The sequence below is a fragment of the Malurus melanocephalus genome, unplaced genomic scaffold (genome assembly GCF_030028575.1).
Source record: "Malurus melanocephalus ecotype Western Australia unplaced genomic scaffold, MMel_1.1 scaffold_272, whole genome shotgun sequence".
NCBI classification, from domain to species: domain Eukaryota; kingdom Metazoa; phylum Chordata; class Aves; order Passeriformes; family Maluridae; genus Malurus; species Malurus melanocephalus.
In genome coordinates, this window is record NW_026623504.1 from 385,918 (window position 1) to 405,099 (window position 19,182).

Here is a 19,182-nt window from a genome sequence, read left to right on the forward strand (position 1 = left end):
TTTCCCCGGGGTTAGAATGATTCGTGACAAAGCGGGGCYGTGTGCGCTGATCTTTGCAACAGAGAATGAACCTGAATAAATCATCAGCAAGGAGAGAAACTGAGGGTTTTTGAACAGCTTTGAATTTTTTATTCTGAGAAGTAGAGCAAAAAGTCAGCGTCCTGGAGGTTGTAAAATCCCAAAATACAGGGAAACTGTGATGGGTAATAATAAGGAAAACTATGGGAGTTTATCTAACAGCCAAGGTCTTCCAGCCAAATTATCTTTRCTGCCTGAGCCAGCACCATGGTGGTGAAAAATACTGGGAATAAATGAAAATGCAAACCATCTTTGAGGGGAGGAGCCTCAGTRACAGGACATGAAAGATTTGGAAGGTTCTCCTTGGGAAAATGGAAGCCCTGATTCCAAAATAATGGTTTGRGGCTTTTGTCATCCAAGGACAATTAAATGAGTGGAATTATGCCCAGTGACATTGATTGGCTTTGAATTCAGGTGCTTCTTTCTCTTTCAAAAATATGTCAAAATATATGAAAAAAAAAGTGCCCAGTCAGGCCTGGGTAGGAAATGTGGGACAAAGGGGTATTGACAGATTGTCTGTCAAATGGCAGGAATTAGGGAAATAGATTTTTTTTTGTGCAAATGTGTCAAAATACCACTCTTATACGCAACATAAGTTACCTCAAATTCTTCCATGGTTGTACTGAACTTAAAAAAAAATTAAGAATTTTAAGAAAGAATACAACTTGTACAGTTTCCAATAGCTAATAGAAATATTTATTCTCAATTCTGGYCCACTGTTGCCTAAAAGGAGAAGTATTGTGCCTTTGAGAGCTTTGTCATTATTATGTCCATTGTAAACAGCTATTTAGACAGAACTAAAGCTACCGAAAGTGGTCTCCCAAAACTCAGAGAGGAAGCTGACATGCTGTTCAGCCTTCTTGAAGGAGAATTGATGTGAATCCTTTTGTAAAGAAGATCTGTGCTCTGAGCACTCCAAATACATCATAGAATACTAATCACACTATTTCCCAAAGCTAAAGAAAAATAAAAAAGGATAGAGTGCATCACTGAGCTGAGAATGGMACATCTCTTTGGAGACGCTTTAGCGGGGGGAAAGATGCCTGTCTGCATCCTTAACTATATAAAAAAGAGCCCTGAAAGAGTARAGAATAAACTGCCAGACAGTAGGATTAGACTGGATTTTAGGAAGGAATTGAGGATGGGGAGGCCCTGGCACAGGGTGCCCAGAGAAGCTGTGGCTGCTCCTGGATCCCTGGGAGTGTCCAAGGCCAGGCTGGATGGGGCTTGGAGCAATTTGGGACAGGGGAAAATGCCCCTGCTCATGGCAGGGAGTGGAGCTGGTTGAGGTTTAAGGTCCCTTCCAACCCAAAACCATGCTGGGATTCTGTGATGAATATTCCATTGGTGTTTCATGCTCCCCCAGATGGGAGAGAGAGGACAGATCTCGCCCTGGGCACTCTAACCCAGCCCCAGGGGGAGCAGACAACATAACAACATCATCCTCTTCCCATGTTGTGCTGGGGGAACTTGGAGCAGCACAGGAGAAAAAGGCACAGATGAAAAATCACTGAGGAGAAAGGTGGAACAGCTTTGTTCTGCCTTTTTTTTCTGGAATCTGAGTTTCTCCCCTTAAGGTAAAATAGTGGGGCTGCAGATCTCAGGCAATAGGTTGGAGCCAGCAGCACCTCCTCAGCCACAGGATGCAGAATTCGTGCTGCATGAGGTGCAGAGAGTCACARATGGGTGCAAAAGGTGCTGTTTGTCTCATTAAAACAAACTAAACTTCAGGATTAGGGATACTGAAAACATTCTTTTCCTTCATAACGCAAGGGAGAGATTGACTAAGAATCCCAGCACTGGGAGTCAAAATACTTGCTGTACTTGTCTATCCTAAAGTGCTGTAGTAGTACAGATTGACTCCTCGATGCTGTCATTCTTTCACTACAAAATGAGCAGCTCATAGGAGGAAATATCCTGGCTCTGAATGTGGCCAGAAAAAAAAAAAAAGAGCTTTCTTCCACCCAGTAGTTTTTTTTGGGGTTTTTTTTTTTTTTTTCCCTTGGGTAAGACTTTTCGTACTGCCTTTGACATTCTGAATTACATGATTACACAGTACAAGACTCCAGCAACATTTCGCATTGTAAAGATGGAGATGCTCAGCATTTTGCCAGATGCCAGGCGATATTCTGACGTTTCTCCCTTCACTTTGAGCCGAGTGACAGTCAGCATATTCACAATGAAGCCGAGACAATCTGCTATCAAGTTACAGTAGTGACATTTTTCCCTGATGAAGATCGCCGGGCTGGCTGGAATAAAGCGGCTCGGTGGGAGCGGGGGTGCGGAGCGGCTCCGGCGCGGCTCTGTCCGTGTGTAATGCCATGTTTTATCCGTGCCGGTGGCTCGGCGGGCACAGGCTTTGGTAAGTAAGTCTGTACTGCACCATTTCCTGGCTCGGTGCTCCGGGTGTTGCAGGCTGTGTGCAGTGGGGGAGGTGCCAGAGCTGATCAAGCAGTGTAATTTTATACATTACTGAATCAGTGCAGGAGGAACCTGGAGGGACAAAGCATCATCTTCTCTTTGAACTGCGCTGTAAAATCCGACAGCTCGCGTAGCCCAGCCATGCTCTGATACAATTTTTCTCTCCTTTTCTCCCCGATTTTGGTGTGAATGATAAAGTGATCTGATGATGGCTCTCGTTATGGAACCTATTAGCAAGTGGACGCCCAAGCAAGTAGTGGATTGGATGAAAGGTAGGATCGTTTATTGCCGTGTATTGTCTGTACTTGGGATCCTGGCAATTTGCATCCGTGCTCTSGCATTCTTTGTTTTGGGACGAGTTTATTCAGTTGTGCTCATCCCTGCGCTGCTTTGCCCGGGTTACAGACAGGGCTGTGGAGAGGCTGCTCAGGCTGCGCCGTGTTGTGGGRATCGCTGCCGAGAACGGAGCGGGGATCAACTGGACAATGCAGACACAAAGTGTTTGTGTCTCACGGCTCCATTATGCCTCGCACAGGGCAGCGCCGGGATGTTTGGCCGCTTTAAATTTGCCCTGATTAGCTCTGGTTTGCTCATATCAGGTGATGTGATGCAGTGGCTGTGCAGCACTCGTCTGTAGTTTTGGGTACCACAAGGAGCTCCAGGAGCTGGGGGCTGGACTGAAGCATCCTCCTGCTCCTTTAGGGACGTGTCCTGCTCCTCTCAGCCTTCCCAGCCTCTCGTCCGGGGCTCCGCGGCCGCKCCAGCCTTTGGGAAAGCGCAGGGCTGAGCGCGGCTCCGCGGGGAAACTCGGCGGGATAACTTGACAGGAATGATGATTTCCCTGCTCATTCGCAGTTTCACAACACAGCCGTCAGCCGTGACATGTTTTGCCTGACAATGCTCGGCTGTGCTGCAAACAGAGCGGGATGGATGGGAGGGTGAGGGATTGTTCCTGACGATAAGTGGTTTGAATTTCTCCGGAGTGGGGGGAGAATGTATTCCCACGGTGGGATGCATTAGTGTTGTTGTGCAGGGTTTCTGATGAGCTGTCTGTCTCTGAGACAAATAATTCCTGCCACGGGGGATCTCTGTTATATAAGGAGAAGAGGTGCAAATTTGGGGTGTAGGTTACTCATGGAATGATTCCTGTAATRCAATGACCGAACTTAGGGGTGGGTTGAGTTGGGTGCCCACTCTAATATCCTTAAAGCTTTCAAAGTGTTCTCATTAATAAGGGGATGGTTCTGATCTCATTTTGCTGAGCTACATCTCCACACTTCGCTGGAATCGGGCTCTTTTGGTGCTCATCAGACACGTTGCCATCATGAGCTAATTATTTTACAGGCACGGAGTGTTGGGAAGCAAATGCTGTCTAGGGGAATGTGTGCACTTTGTTTCTCAGGTGTTTGGGAACTCGGGGTAATTGGGAGGGCTTAAGAAGRTCTTTGGGATGGATTCTGAAACCTTCAGCTTAGGACTGATTCCCAGACTCCAATGTCATTACRTGATATCAAATCCTAATGTACGTGCAGAGGAGTTTTCTGATCCACACCTTCATTTTCAGTACATGAAAGAGTTAAAAAGTGGACAGGTCACTCTGCTGTTTTAACTCATTGCTTCAATTATAATGTAAATTAAATGYCAAAGTGTGTAGAATACTTGTTGCTAAATTTAAAAATGATTCTGCTATTTTCCTATCCTTTCTGATGCAAACTAATTCCATCTTGGGGAGCAGTAATCCATAATGAGCAGTGGGGGAAGGTCACACGAGCAGCAGGTTTTTGAGTGTCTGGAGTTGCCTGACAGTTGGGTTTCCATACCAGACTGCACAGTGCACCATCCATGGGGATATCTGGAGTAGGCAGCAGTGTCAGTGCACAAAGACAATGCAATGAACATTAAAGTATTCACAACGTTGATATTTTCCYTGGTAGCATGAGCTGCACATCCACAAACAGGAAAGTTGCACGTTTGTCCATTTTCCCCATGTTAATATTACAAGCCCCTTTTAATCCCAGCATCTACCTTTGCAATGCACAGTTCAATTGCAGCCAAAGGAAATACCTAACCCACACAAATGGCAGACCAGAATCAGTTTAAAACTCCTTGTAACTACCTTATTTTGCAAAAATTGCCCAACTGTGGCCACTGTTTGCCTGTGATTTCCATGTGTTCTRTAGCTCAGCTCTGTTGGCTACGGTCACTCTGCTAAATCCACGTGCCAGGGAGGTTGAAGATCTGCACAGGCAGTGATTTTCACAASGTAGTTTTTATGTATTTCTTCTATTCTGAAAGGTCACTTCTTTCACAGCAGTAAAAGATAAATTAAAGGCACTCTTGAAAAATTACCACTTTATGAATGAGGAATATTACCTTGATTGAGGAGAGCAACATGTTAAAAAATGATGTAGCAAATGTTGCAACTGTAAGATACCTTTGGGGGATTTAAAAATACGCAGCCAATTGGTTTTATTYGTAGAGATTGTAAATGATAACATATTTCATAGGGAAATGACAGCAACATGCTTTTAAAACTTGCRTTTATCATATTCCTTGAAGCCACTGTAACTTATTTCTTAAACCTGTTAGCAAAGCCTGTGTTTTGAAACTAACTGGGAGTGAGTACTAGAAACATCAAATAATTGTAGAGAAGATGGAAGGAAGCCACAAAAATGATGTTAATGGTTTGAGACCCAGGTCCCCAGAACACGTCCTGGTTACAGCATCCAAAGAGAGCAGCAGCTGCAGCCTGAGCCCCCCCCAAGAGGAGACACCCTTCTGTTCTTTTCCTTTAGGAAATGTTACTTGCCAAAAAAGTAAAAATTGGTAGGCTCTAAGGAACATTATAATGACAAGTTGGCATCTTGTATTTATCCACAGTTCCTTTCTCGGGAACGCACTCAACTGGAATTCAATTAGGGAACTGCATCTGATGGTGTGGACAACCTGAAAAGGCCATGCAAGTCTGGAGAAATTGATTCCTGAGGCTCTCAGAGGATCTAGAAGTTAAAACTCTGGGTACTTTTGCTTTAAAGAAACTGTCTTTAAGCAAAAATATCTYGTCAAGTTTAGCAGATACGGCAGAAGGCACTGTGGTTAAAAGGGAAGGTTTCAAAGGAGCTGAAAACATTAATTGGGAAGATATTTTTAGCAACWGTTTTCAGTCAGTATTCTTTTCTTTCCCCCCAAATTTTCCAAATTTTTAAACGTTTCTAAGTGGTTTTCCCTTTGGAAAAGGAGCAGGCATTTCCCCWGGTATGCACCCATTTCTTACATAACTTACCTGTTTTCCTGGGTGCTACAGACCCAAAAGGTACTTGAGAAAAAACCTTTGCCTTGCTCGGATTYCACCGTCACCCCAGCAGAAAACAAACATTACCCAAAAAGKTCTCCAGTGCCTTGGGGATCCCAGRGGTTTCTGACTGGGCAGCTTTCCCTTGGATTAGGTATAACATGGTAATATGAGTAGATGACAATCTTCACCCCCAAGATGTGCATCTGGAATGCTTCACCTGGAGATTTTGGTTGTTTTTTTGGTGCAGGAGCTCCCTGGGAGACTCAGGGACACTTTGCAGGTTATCAGTGAACCCTCCAAACCCAAACTCAAACCCAAACCCAAACCCAAACCTGAACACAAACCTGAACCCAAACCCAAACATGAACCCAAACCCAAACCCCAAAACGAACCCAATCCCAGACACAAACCCAAACCCAAACCCAAAGCCATCTCTTTTAACATGGACTGAGGAGGAGAGTCCTGTACAGGTCTGGGGGTTTGGGGTGCAGAGGGGAGGGAGGATGTTTGATTGAATGAATAAAAGGCTGATAATTTGTGTTTCCATTGGAGGCAGAACCTGAAGGGGATTCTCTGTGCTTTTACAATCAAGAGCATTGGAGATGTTGTACTTCCTAAGGGGAGCAGTTTACAAGTAGGTCATTTAAAACATGAACTCATTTACAGGGAAGTGACACCTCTGTCCAAATGAATCCTCACTTTTCAAAGCAGTCCGAGGAAATGAAATGAAATACAATGCCACGAAACACAGCCGTGACTTTCAGAGAATGCAGTGTTATTGAACAGYTGAAAATTAAAATGGGAATCCAGCTATTCCTTAAGTACCTGTAACAACTCCACACAGAGTCTGTGATTCAAAGTCCTGGCGACTGACAGGTTTGTCTGCCAAAACACCCTGCAGTGGAGCTTTCTCTCCTAAYAAATGCTCTGCTTTAGATGCCCACTTCACAACTGCAAGACATTTTTTCCCCTTTAAATCAAGAATTTCTGCACTCCCAACAGGAGACGTAGACATAAAAAAAAAAATAAAAATTAATTCAGTTGGTAAACTGATTAACTGTGCTGCACTGATCCTGTGCAGAATAATTATATGTTTAGCTGAAGGGYTTTCCTTAGCATGTAATTCCCTGATTTCAGGCTGGCTCATAAAAGAGAAAGGCAGGGAGGGAGGGAGTGGAGAGCAGGGAAGCTGATGACGTGAGAGGACTTGTTAACATTCACATCACGCCGGGCTCCGGCAAACCCCTCTCCCTCTGCCTTTGCTTCCCATGAGCTCACTACCTGTGCTGGAGCGATGTGTCACAGCCTGGGAGCCTCCTCTCCGTGCAGGACATCACGTTTATCAGACCCAGAATGTGCTGGAAAGGCAGCAGAGTGTTGTGATCTTCTGCACGAGCAGCCCTGGAGGTGCTGAGCTGGGTGATGCTTGGCTTCCCTGATCCCTCTCCCTGACCCCAGAATCCCATAAGGCAGGAGCACAATCCCWCCAGATGCAATTTGAAACTGGAGTGGGTAACAGAGGTCATCCCTTATTTAGAAAAATGTCTGTTTTATAACATCATTTCAGCTCTTTCTGAAGACAAATAGAAGAGATCTGAGCCACAAATGCAGAATTAGCATTGAATTTCCAAGCTGTTCTAAGATAAAGGTTTCATCGTTTTCATTCTGCTCTCACCAATTTTACAACTGAAACAAACAATTTGCTGTTGTGGCTCCCGCTTGGGCTCCTGTGCTCCACTGGCACCACATTTCCAGTTGTGTTTGGGAAGTCACTGAATCAGAATTGGCTGCATTTCCTCTCCACTTTCTCTTACAGGTTTAGGGCTTTAATGCTTTTCAGTAATGACTTTTGTGAACAACTGTTGAGTGCTGTAAGSGATCTGCTTTACAAGGGTCAGCAGAGCCCTCTCAGAGCTGACAGCTYTGCAGTGGGAGGGGTTCAGGTCAGATTTCAAGGAACAGGATCCCAATTTTCAACACAGTGAAGTGTTGGAATAAACTATCCCAGCAGGTTTGGCCATTCCCTCTGTAGGAGGTTTTGACTACAACCAAGAAGAGCTCCAGCATCTCTTTGGAGATGTTTCTGTGCTCAGCCTGTCCCCAGAAGAGTGACCTGATGTTTTCTCAAGGCTTCCAGCAACTCTGTCAAGATATTGCATGGGAATCACCCTCATCTTTGGAATGTCAACCGGTCCCAAAGAGATCACAGCTCTGGCTTCCTCCTGGATATTTTACAGTTCTTATTCCCCATAACACCCTTAGGAGAAGATGTCCAAATGTCTAAAGCTCAAAGTCCTCCTGCTTTGTTCCACAAGGAGGGCAGCAAACCTGGCGAGGAGCAAACCCAGACCTGCTCCACTTCCACCAACCCTTCCCAAAAGGCTCCTTCCTCCCAGCCCAAGGGGTTAAGGTGTTAAACAGAGCTCAGAATAATGGCAGGATGACCAAGAGCTGAAGTCTTTGACTGTTACCTCTTTGAATTCAGCTGGTGCAGCCCTGGCAGCCTGCAGAGACAGCAGAGCACTTTGCTGAGCCCGTGGCTCCAGTTTGTGCCTTCCCAGTAACTGCAGCCCTGGTTGGGGTCATGGCCAGCTGGTCCACAGCCAAATACTGCACAGAGACCTCCCAAAATCAAGTCTGTCTCAAATTCTCCATGGAAATTATTTGGCTGAGGTATTTCTGCTTCCCTATCACTATTACCTCATCTCYACTAACACCTCTTTGAGGACCAATTAGAAACTGGTCTACATATCTTCCAGGAACCAACTGGATTAGCACTATCTGCATAAAAGATTTCAGCGACATTTAGCAATTTAATGATCTGCATTTATTATCAGGTTATTTAGGACCATATTCTGAAATTTCCCTATCTATAAAGCAGATATGTTCAGASCTTTTTAAGAAATCTAATTCTCCTCCCAGAGAAAAGACTGAGCTCAATGAAAGTCTCTCAAGTCACATTTATCAAGCGTAACTAATCTTTCAGGTCATTATGTAAAGAAATTTACTTCATTGTCTTGCAGCTTAATATCAGCAGTCAGACAATGTGTCACGCATTGCTGCTTCGTGTAACTTTTACCATGTGCTAAAATTATGCAAAATCCCCAAATTTCTCCCAGTCCTGACCATCCCAGGGAGGCCAGAGCAGCAATGCAAATTCAGAAGAGCTCAGCCTTCTCCAGCTCTCCATTATTTCAGTGTTTCATCTTACCAAGTGAAATTCAGGATAAATTGGCCCCTGTGGTTGGCACTTTTGGACCACRTGAAATGAGGTGCTGCATGTCAAGAAGCTGCAAAGACACTGGGTCCTGCTGAGCAATAAGATGCTTTCATGGCATCTTCCCAGACTTTCTTGCCCCTCTAATTCTGAATTTTCCCTTCTTTGGCAGGAACGACATCAGCTCATGGGCAGTGACATTGAGAGCTCTGTGTGTAACACTGTTACCACTTTGTAAAATATGGATTTACCACAAAAAGAGCAGAATGTCTCAGTGCTAGGAGATTGCTGACTGCCTAGGTTGGAAAGCAGTTTGARAAACATTGCATTGTGCAGAAAAATACATTTTAGATATCATTTTAGTGCATAAAAAACACTGCCCAGGTTGGGGAGGGTCAGGCAAAGCTCTGCTCCAGATCCTGTCCCAGAACCTGTGGGAAGGCAGCTCCGTGTTTCCTGGCTCTGTCCTCAAGAAAAGCTTCTAAATGTGCTTGGATAAAGAAATATTCCTGCCTAAGAAATTTCCTCACATCTCACTCTGGTGGGTTCAATGTCTCGTTTTTCTGTTTGCAATGAAGGACAAAAAGGGAAGCGAAAACAAACTGCGATTTGTCCCTTTGCAAAATTGTTTTAACACCTACAAAGCTTTCAAAGCTRAAAAAGGCAGAGCTCATCCCTTTCATGCCATTCTTTCAGAACTGCTGTCCTGCCACGCTGTCAGAAATGTGGCTCTGATGGTGAAACTCTGTTGATATGAAACGAAGCATTTTACTGAATAAACAACAATAATATCAAATATTGCTGAGCAATAATATGCATTCATCCTCTGCAGCCTGRGTAATTTTGTAGATATCTTCTAAATGCTGCTTTGTATTACTAATTTAAATTGCTACTTTTGCAGTTGAGGTTTTTTTAGTAAAGATTATTTTCTCTTCCCTGATGCCATCGCAGYGATTGCAGGAGCTGGGATGTGGAGATTCAGGAGTTTCTGTCAAAGGATTCAGAGGGAGGGAAAAATTATGAGGTTGTAGTTATGAAGGGCTCTAGTGATGAATCAAAATGAAATTATTTCTGATTAACTAAYGCTCAAACAGCTCCCAAAATGTATCCTTGCTGACCCTCTRCWGAGRAGYGCTCAGGAGGATTCAGGGCCAATGYAATGTTTGGGTTTTCCTAMTCAAATTCTCCACCAACTGCTTTCCAGCAAAGATGAATTATAAAAAGACTGTGGAGCGTTTTTAGTTCTAACGTAGGTGGCATGTTTGAAATCAAAACGTAGCAGCCGGTAATTTTACAAAACACATTCAGCTTTATTCCCTGCAAATATGTTCATCTTTTTCATTCTAAGCATCAAACAAAGCCTAGAAAAGCTGTGCTGATTTCAGGAGTTCTTAAGGCAGGAAAGGTGTTTTGTGTAAGTGTGCTGGAACTGCTACAGCTCAGGGAAGGGTTCATTTGGCACATCTGCTTCTTTTAGATGGAAAAGTCTCTGTGAGTGCAGGCAGACAGTGTCTGACAGCTCAGACACGCCAATGATCACCTGAATTAAAGCAAGTTTCACCTCCTTTCTCTCTTTCCACCAGCTTCCCCCATTCCCTTTTTGTCTCTCTCCTCCTGTTTACTCACATGCATCTCCAGCAGAGTTTTTCTAGCCTTTTTCATAATGAGATAAGCATCAGATTGGKAAGGAATTTGTTCATTTATCATCAAAAATTTCCAGCTTTGAACGTCTCRGAGAGGATTGGAAGTGAAGTGCATCCAAAATCCCAGGGGAGGTGAAAACCACCTGCCTCAAGAAGCCAAGCAGAGCTCCTGGGAGCTTTGAGGTGCAGTTGGAAGGAGGCAAATGTTGCTGTTTCACTGATTTTCCATTAAAATCTCCTGRGAATATCCTGGATGCTCCTCAGTTCTCTCTCAGACTTTGGGATGCTGCTTCCCTGGGAGATGGGAAGGAGGTTCTGCAGTGGTATCTGTGTTATGAAATCATTTTCTTAGGGACATAATCCTTATCCCAGGGACATAAAAGGTGTCCAGAGAAGCTGTGGTTGCCCCTGGATCCCTGGAAGTGTCCAAGGACAGCCTGGATGGGGCTTGGAGCACCCTGGGATCGGGGAAGGTGCCCATGGTTTGGAACTGGGTGGGATTTACAGTCATTTCCAGCCCAAACCATTCTGGAATTCCATGATCTTATGCTGCACAGCAAAGTGCTGCAATGAGCACATTCCTGAATCCAGGGAAGTCATCTGTAGGCATCTGTTACTGATCACTGGCATCAACAATGAGCTCATCATGAAAATGCCCTCAATTACAGAACACCAAGGAGAAATTTTAATTGCCCATTGTCAAGAGATTTCAGTTGWTCATTGCCAAGCCACGCCGAGAAATTCCCTTCCTTATACATAAAAACAGCTTTAGAATTTACAGAGAAAAAAGACACCCAAAGCAGAGGGAAAAAAACCCTTGAAATTTGTGTTTGTATCATGTGGTTGGAGGGAACAGGCAGAGTAATGTAGGAGAAGTTCAGAGCTAATTGAGTTTGGAATATTCACCACTTGGATGTCATGTGAAAAGAAATGGATCCACTCAGGGCAGTGGCTCAGCAATGCTGTTCTTGCAGAAATAAATTCTGGAGGATGAAGAGAGCATCAAAAAATGCAATAAACTATTATCTGAGTAATAAAAAAGATAAATTATAATAAGAGACAGGAAATTTCCACATGGGATAGAGAAAGAAAGATAAACTTAAAGGATAAATTAAAAAAAAAACCTATAATTTTCTTAGAAAAATGGAGGAAAACCCTTCTGAGTGGACTTAAAACCATTAGGACACGTGCTAAGGAAGCCATCACCTGCTKAAAGAAAGATACACTGGGACTTCATATTAACTATTTCTTCTTTATCTGATGATTCTCAAACTGAATTATCGATGCCTTTTGTGGCAGCAGCAGAAATCATCATTTGCATATCAGCAATGAGGCAATACTTTAACTGGAAACCAAATTGCTCAAATGACCCTTCAATGAAAGTGTTTTAATTCAGTCTGTGACTCATTGCGAGAGCCATCAATATCTCTCAGCCTGAGGAAAGAAGATTTTCTATTCCCCATTTACTATGCAAGGCTCTTTGTGTCCCCCCACTCCCCATTTTATTTTTCTAGAGGTAGTTCTGTAGTTTTTTTCATTAATAAGGTCTCCTCTGGTATCTTTTAAGTTTCCTCTTAAAACATTTTTCCTATTTCCATTTTCTATTATGATCAACTTTTTCAATAAGGGGATGCTGACAGAGGAGGAATCCTGGCTTTTGGAGGGAGTTAATTCCACACACCCTTTGCCATTTTATCAAAGGCGCTGCTTTTCAAAGGGATTTCAATATTTTGTGTTTGATGGATCTCCAGCTTCCATGTCAGACATCCAGGCAGGAATTCCAAGCAAACCAAAGCTGTCCAGCTCTTCAGTGCAATGTCAGCTGCCAGGATTCACCCCAGTGCTCTTTGCTTTCCTTTCCCCCTCCAATGTCATACTTGATTTGAATTGCTGCAATTCTCATCAAATTATTCTTTCAAATCTCATTAATATCCCATCTTTCCAGGGGAAAATGATGGACAATATTTCAATTTTTTTTTTGCCTGCAAACTGGCAGGTTGTCACATAAAAGGACAGAATTAAACCTTATAGCACAATGTTTAACAGTCTCTCTTTGTCCTCATAAAAAAATAACCACCAGTGGTGGAAGAGCAGAAGAAAATAAAATTCCACCTGTGGTTAACCCTAGTGGGCATCCATGCCTGATAACTGAATTATTACCAATTTGTAGCAGTTCAAARTATCCCAGAATAATTTATATTTGCYTGTCAGACCATCACTAATTCCTCTGGAGTCTTTCTCTTCTCCACAGCTACCATCCCCAAAAACATGGTAATGAACCTCCATGACTAAGCATTCCCAAAATGATAACAGAATTTGCATAATTGAGATTTGGCGCAGAGAAAACCTGCAAATTTCTCAGAAGAGAAAAAAAAAGCACCATACAAGTGCATATGTTAAAATATTGGCCAACTTACTCTAAAAAAGTACATTTTGAAATGGGAACTGTGATTTTTCAGGGAGTTTAAAATAATAAATGTTTCGAAAAATCATCCAAGAAGAGCAGAAAAGTTTGAAGTTAAGATTATTTCCTATTATTTTTGCCTGAAGGTCATTTTACCACTTCTTGTAGTCAAGATTTTGTGGCAAATAATCTTGATTTGTGTATCTAGATGATCAGTTATGCTCTGAGATAAGCTCTCATGGTGCCTCAGAAGGATTGSAAATTGTGTTTTTGTAAAAAGCACCTTTGTCCTTAAGGTCTGTCCCATAATCTCCTGTAATAATCTTAGGAAAGGGGCATTATATGAGATTTTTCCCAAAAAATTAGAAATTCTGTAGTGTTTACAGACTTGCTGCACCGGGATCTGCATTGTTTCCCACCCCAATGACTGTCAATACCCCTTGTGCCATAAAACAGAACAAAAAGAGCAGGTTTTGGTGTTAAATTTTCTGAAATCCRTGTCCTAAAGCTGGCTGAGGTTTAAACTCATTTTAGTGAACCTCACACACAGGAAAAYCTGGCCCAAATGTCAGAGACAGCTGTGAAAATAAATCCAGTATTCCAGTGCAGGATCCTTGCTACAGACGAGTCAGTGCATCCTGCAGGCTGGCTGCTCTGATTAAGGTAATAAAACTGATCAAGCAGTTTAATTAGGAAATATTCTTGAGGGACGCTTTAGATCACAGAACAGCCATGCACTGCTATAGTCTCTTTTTTTTTTTTATTCATTAAATTTAAAATTTATAGTGATCTACCAGGGGCTGTCTTGATGGGACTAACTCATAACCAACAAAGAAGCAGGATTTGTAAAAACAGGTTTTGTAAAAGCAGAATTTGTTAAAGCAGGGTTTGTTAAAGCAGAATTTGTTAAAGCAGGGCTTGTTGAAGCAGGGTTTGTTAAATCAGAGTTTGTTAAAGCCAGCCACATTTCCAGTCTCCATTATCTTCCATTTTGCCCCTTTGCAATTTCTGTTTCCCCCCCTGTGTTTTTACTCTAAAAATCAAGAAATGTTTGTAGATGAGGAGGATACCAACAGGAGTTGGAAAAAACCTCCCTAGAAATCCACTGAAGAAAAGATGTGGTACTCTGGGATGGATATGGAATGCTGGAATGACTCCTGACAGAAGATGCAGAGGCAAATCTGCAACTCTAATGGGTACTGAAATGAGGGCATTTAGTGCCAGGACATGGGGGAATGGCTTTAAGCTGAAGGAAGGGAGATTTTGATGGGATATTGGGACGGGATTCCTGTCTGTGAGATGGGGGAGGCCCTGGCATGGGGTGCCCAGAGAAGCTGTGGCTGTCCCTGGATCTATGGAAGTGTCCAAGGCCAGGCTGGACAGGGCTTGGAGCACCCTGGGATGGTGGAAGGTGTCCCTATCTATGCATGGGTGGCACTGGATGAATTTTAATGTCTGTCCAAGMCCAAACCATGCTGGGATTCTGTGATTTCGTGAAAGTGAAGAGCACTATTTTTTACAGATGCATTGACACGGTTTGCAGAGCATCAAACTGGAAATGCATGCACTGATGTAAAGGTAAATGTGGGATTTACAGCTCAGAAACCGATCATTTTTCTTAATCTGTATTAAACCAAGACACTGTGGTGGTATTTCCACTTTCACCCTGATTGAAGTGTGTGGTGGTGTGCTCCAAACAGATCCCAACAGTCTGGGGTGATGGAGAGCAGACAAAATGCTTTAAAAACAATGTTAAAATCTGCAGCCTCCTCCCCTCCTGCATCCAGTGGAGGTAGAATTGCACTGCCTGTCCCCACTGCATCCTTCCCTCCTGTTTGTGGACAATCCCATTCCAGCCTGAGTGCATTTCAGGGAAGGATGGCACTGTCTGTGTGCAGGATCCTTATCAGTTCCCTGCTGCTCCTTATCAGATCAGGGAACCTGGCACAAAGCAATATTTACTGCCACAGAGTAATGACAACCTTATCTGCATCATGGGCTATTCACTCTTCTCTCGTGGCTCTGGAATAGAACAGAACTCCAGTGTTTCATTGTTCAGGGCATTTTTGGATCTCTGAAGGGGCAGAAATGGTTCTGAGCGACTGAAAGATATATGAGAAGTGCAAATCAAATAAATGTTCTGAGTTTTACAGCTATTTAATGAGTATTTCGCAGGTGTTTTACAAGAATTTCAAGAGTAACAATTCTTAATAGTGACAGAAAGTCACAGCAAAATGCAGGGAAATGGCCATTTACACCATCAACATCTGTAGGATAGAAAAGTTTCATTTTGGGTGTTTGCACTTCAGAATTTCAGTGCAGGGAAAGATCTGGCTAGCAGGAAGATCTGGCTTCACCAGGGAAATCACATCTTCCAGACTGAAGGGTTTTTGTGCACACACACAGCCCATTAATTAAGGGGAAAAATTGAAGCGTGCTGTTCATCATATTTGCTGTGTTTGGATTTGAAGAGATGAGGATGRTAATAATGATCCCAGTATTATTATTAAGTAATATGAAGTGGTTTGTCTGAAGGAATAAATAYGATTTGGCCTGTGAAGGTTCAGACATCTGGCACAAGCATATGGGTTGTGAAATCATGAGATAATTGTTACAAAAATACGAGGAAAATGYCTTTTTAATGATAGAATCAAGGCCTTTAGGAGTGCTCTGTGTGCTTCCCTCTGGARTGGGACCTTCCTGTCCCTGTTAGACCTCACAGCTCTCCCAAAGTGTGCAATGCCTGTCAGGGTACTGAGCTCACGTCTTTGGGACATGCTCAAAGCAGCAGCAGCTTTCATAACTCATTTTCAGAAGGTGATTTACGTTTCCCTGATTTTTGAGTGGTGAATTATCCTTTCTCCTCTGTGTGTGTGTGCTGTGGTGCCAGGATTTTGTGTGGATGTGGCTGGTTGAGGGTTCTGATCAGAGAATTGTGGAATGGTTTGGGTTGGAAGGGACATTAAAGCCCATCCAGTGCCACCCCTGCCATGGGCAGGGACACCTTCCCCTGTCCCAGGGTGCTCCAAACCCTGTCCAGCTTGGTGTTAAACCCAGGATGGAGAGTCCACAGCCTCTCTGAATATCCTGTGCCCAGGCCCCACCACCTCAAGGGCCAAGAATTCCTTCCTAATTTCTACCCTAAGCTGCTGTAAGGTTTGGTGCAAGTGCTCAGGTGAGCACTCAGGAGGTTTAAGGGGCTGAGTGACCAATGTCAGCAAGGACAGGGATAGCAGATGTGGTTTGTAGGGGCCAGAAGGAAGTCCTGTGCTCCTGGAGAAACCAGGAGATAACTGTGGTGTGGGCCATGAAATTTTCAAAAATCTGGAGAGAGTCACTCCTGTGGCCACCCTTTCCTCTGCTCAGAGAGAGCCTTTTTGGATAAAGGCATCCAATTGCCTGCAGCATGAGCAGGATGGGTCCTGATCCAGCCAAACCCATCCCTGCAGATCCTCCAGCCATGGAGAACATTCTCATCCAAAGCCAAGCCTCCCTCTTTGCTGTCTCACCACCACTCCCCACCCCAGCATTCACCCCAATCATTTACAGATCTCATCATCACAAACCAAGCACTCAGTGAGCCAAAGCCTCTGGGAAAATATCGTATTAATTCCCCATTCCTTGCTTTGTGTGTTTTGATTTCATCTCTGATTCTGTTAAGCTGAAACATCTTCACGATTTATTCACCAAATATGACTTGCTGCAATCTTCTTTATGCTGAGAATTTAAGGAGAAAGGCCTTGGGCTGCACAGCATTATTAACATTGAGAGTACCTGCTGTTTCCCAGGTAGCTGTCAGCTCAGCATAAGCAAAAAAAAGCTAATTATTCTAAGCAGGTCATTCAGGAAGAAAWCTCAAATTTCATGTAGCAAGTGAGAAATCTGTGCCCGTTGACTTCAGCTGAAATTCGCTGCTGCAGGAATGTGTGGCTGGTGAGGAATCTGCTGGTAAAAACACACAGAGCAAATATTTAACCATGTCATCTTACCAGGCTTGAAATTAAAGTATTGCATGYAAATTAGCTCCTTGATTTGCATTAGGATGAGGCTGAGAAGGACGGTGAGGAAAAGAAGAAGATGCAAATAAAATAGAATAAAAGAAATGAAAAGTGTGGAAGTAGATACCATCTTTCTTGATAAAACAACATTTTTCTGTGATAAAAGTGGGTAATAATTATAGAAAACTTCTCAGAGAGTGGAGAAGTCATCCTAAGTAATTAAACAGTGATATATTCTGTATTTTTATAAAATATTTATAAATTTTAAAAGGCTGAAATTACACTTGGGAGTGTCAAATCCCTTGGAATTCAAAAGCATTTAAATACTTCAGTGTATTTACTTATGTTGAAGAAACACTGCTAGATTAAAAACTCAATAAATTCAACAAAACATTAATTTCCTGTATCATGTGGTACCAAAAAACGTTTCAATAGAGTGAAACATTTTACTACCCAGACTACTTTTTCCAGCATTGAGCACTCAGCTTTGATATTCCATTTATTTTGAAGGATGTAGCAAATTAGTAAATTTTCCTTTTCAACAATTATRATGGACTTTTTTTTGTTAGGRTGTCCCATCCCTGGCAGTGTCCAAGGCCAGGTTGGAGGGGGTTTGGAGCAGCCTGGGACAGTGGAAGGTGTCCCTGCCCATRGCACTGGGTGGTGTTTAAGGTCCCTTCTAAYCCAAACCATYCTGGATTTRTTTGGGGAAAACCATCATGGACAGGGATATRATCCCTCAAACTGCTTGTAAAACCAATTTGATTTAGAAACAAAAGCAAATGTCTCATAAAATGTCAAGGACAGACCACTTTTATTTTTCATTATCAGATAATCCTATTGCTTCATTCACCCATGGGTGACATCAACAGCTCCTGCACTGAAGGGGCCACTGAAATCCATGGGGCCACTCCCAGAATTTGGGAATATTCCATATATTTTGGGTCTGTGACCAAACAAACTCCACACACCAGGAGTGTTCAGTGGAACTGCAGAACCCAATGGCAAAAAGGCACTTCTTGATCTTTTTGAACAAGAGTTAAAGCCAAGTTTGGGGTCTTGCTGAGCCAAGCCCTGCACTGGCCCTGTGAACCTGAGGAGCTCTTGCAGCGATGGTTTGTGTGTTCCTGTGAACCTCCAGACAACCGTGGGCTCAGCTTGGCTCTAATCCCAAAAATGATGGGAGCAGAAACTCCTTAACTCCAGCAAACTCCCTTTAACAGTCAGTATTTTTTTTTAGTGGCATTAATTCACATTTGCACCCCTTCAAGAGCTAAACTTGCATGTTAAACTAGACAWTAGGCATACATTTTGGTTATTTAAATAWGTGTTACYTGTGTRTTCCTCTTAGAAAGAATAAACTCATTTACCTTTAAGTGCATAACTGGAATTTTTCAAATTAACTCAGCTCTAGATATCTTTGTGGCTCCAGCTTCAAAAGAGATGCAGATACAGAAAAAAACCCCAACTAACAAAAAAGACCAACCAAAAAAAAAAAAAAAAAAAAAAAAAGAGAGAGAGAGAAGTTAATTCATTTAATAAAAATGAGCTGCACTGCATTGATTGCAGCCAGTCTGATTCCAGCTTGGGTTCAGGTTTTCCTTGGCAGGCAATTCCCGACATCCAGGCTGGAAAAGGARGGAGAATGGGAAGCGGGTGATGACGGCAAAGGCTCCTTAGCATTCCCCGCACACCGGGCGAGGCAAACCCCTTTCAATCGCTGCTCTTTTCATTCACTCTGTACCTGCTCTCTGGCTGCCCCTCTCTCTCCAGCAGCGATTCTCCGGAATTTGGAATTTGCATGACACAAGCGCTGGATGTGCCGAGCATCCTGCGCCGGGGAGGTGCCCGGGATGCTTTGATGTTATCCCCAAATGCAATTTGACATCAGCATGGAAATGAGAAAAGAGGAGGAGGAGAGGGCTGAGGAAGACATCAAACCAGACTGATGGACGATTCTGGAAGATCGTGTTGGAACAGCCAACTCCTCCGGATGGAGAGAGCTGGGYCTCTGCGAGGGGCTGAGCACAAAGTGTTGGCCTGGAATGTTGATCATTTTCTAAAACAGGAGTTGCAAAGATCAAACAAACATCAAAACTGACCAAAAAATCCTTCCTCAAGTGTGC

At 43.2% G+C, this 19,182-nt stretch overlaps 1 protein-coding gene across 1 annotated transcript in view; it reads left to right on the forward strand.

Annotated features, from left to right (window-relative positions):
- Positions 1–2,399: 2,399 nt before the first annotated feature.
- The window catches only part of LOC130579410 (connector enhancer of kinase suppressor of ras 2-like), a 163,131-nt gene continuing 146,348 nt past the window's right edge, over positions 2,400–19,182 (forward strand). Inside the window, exons 1-2 of the mRNA XM_057376192.1 lie at positions 2,400–2,440; positions 2,698–2,771. Of these exons, the coding sequence (XP_057232175.1) occupies positions 2,400–2,440; positions 2,698–2,771 (115 nt within the window). The remainder of the gene's footprint in view (positions 2,441–2,697; positions 2,772–19,182) is intronic.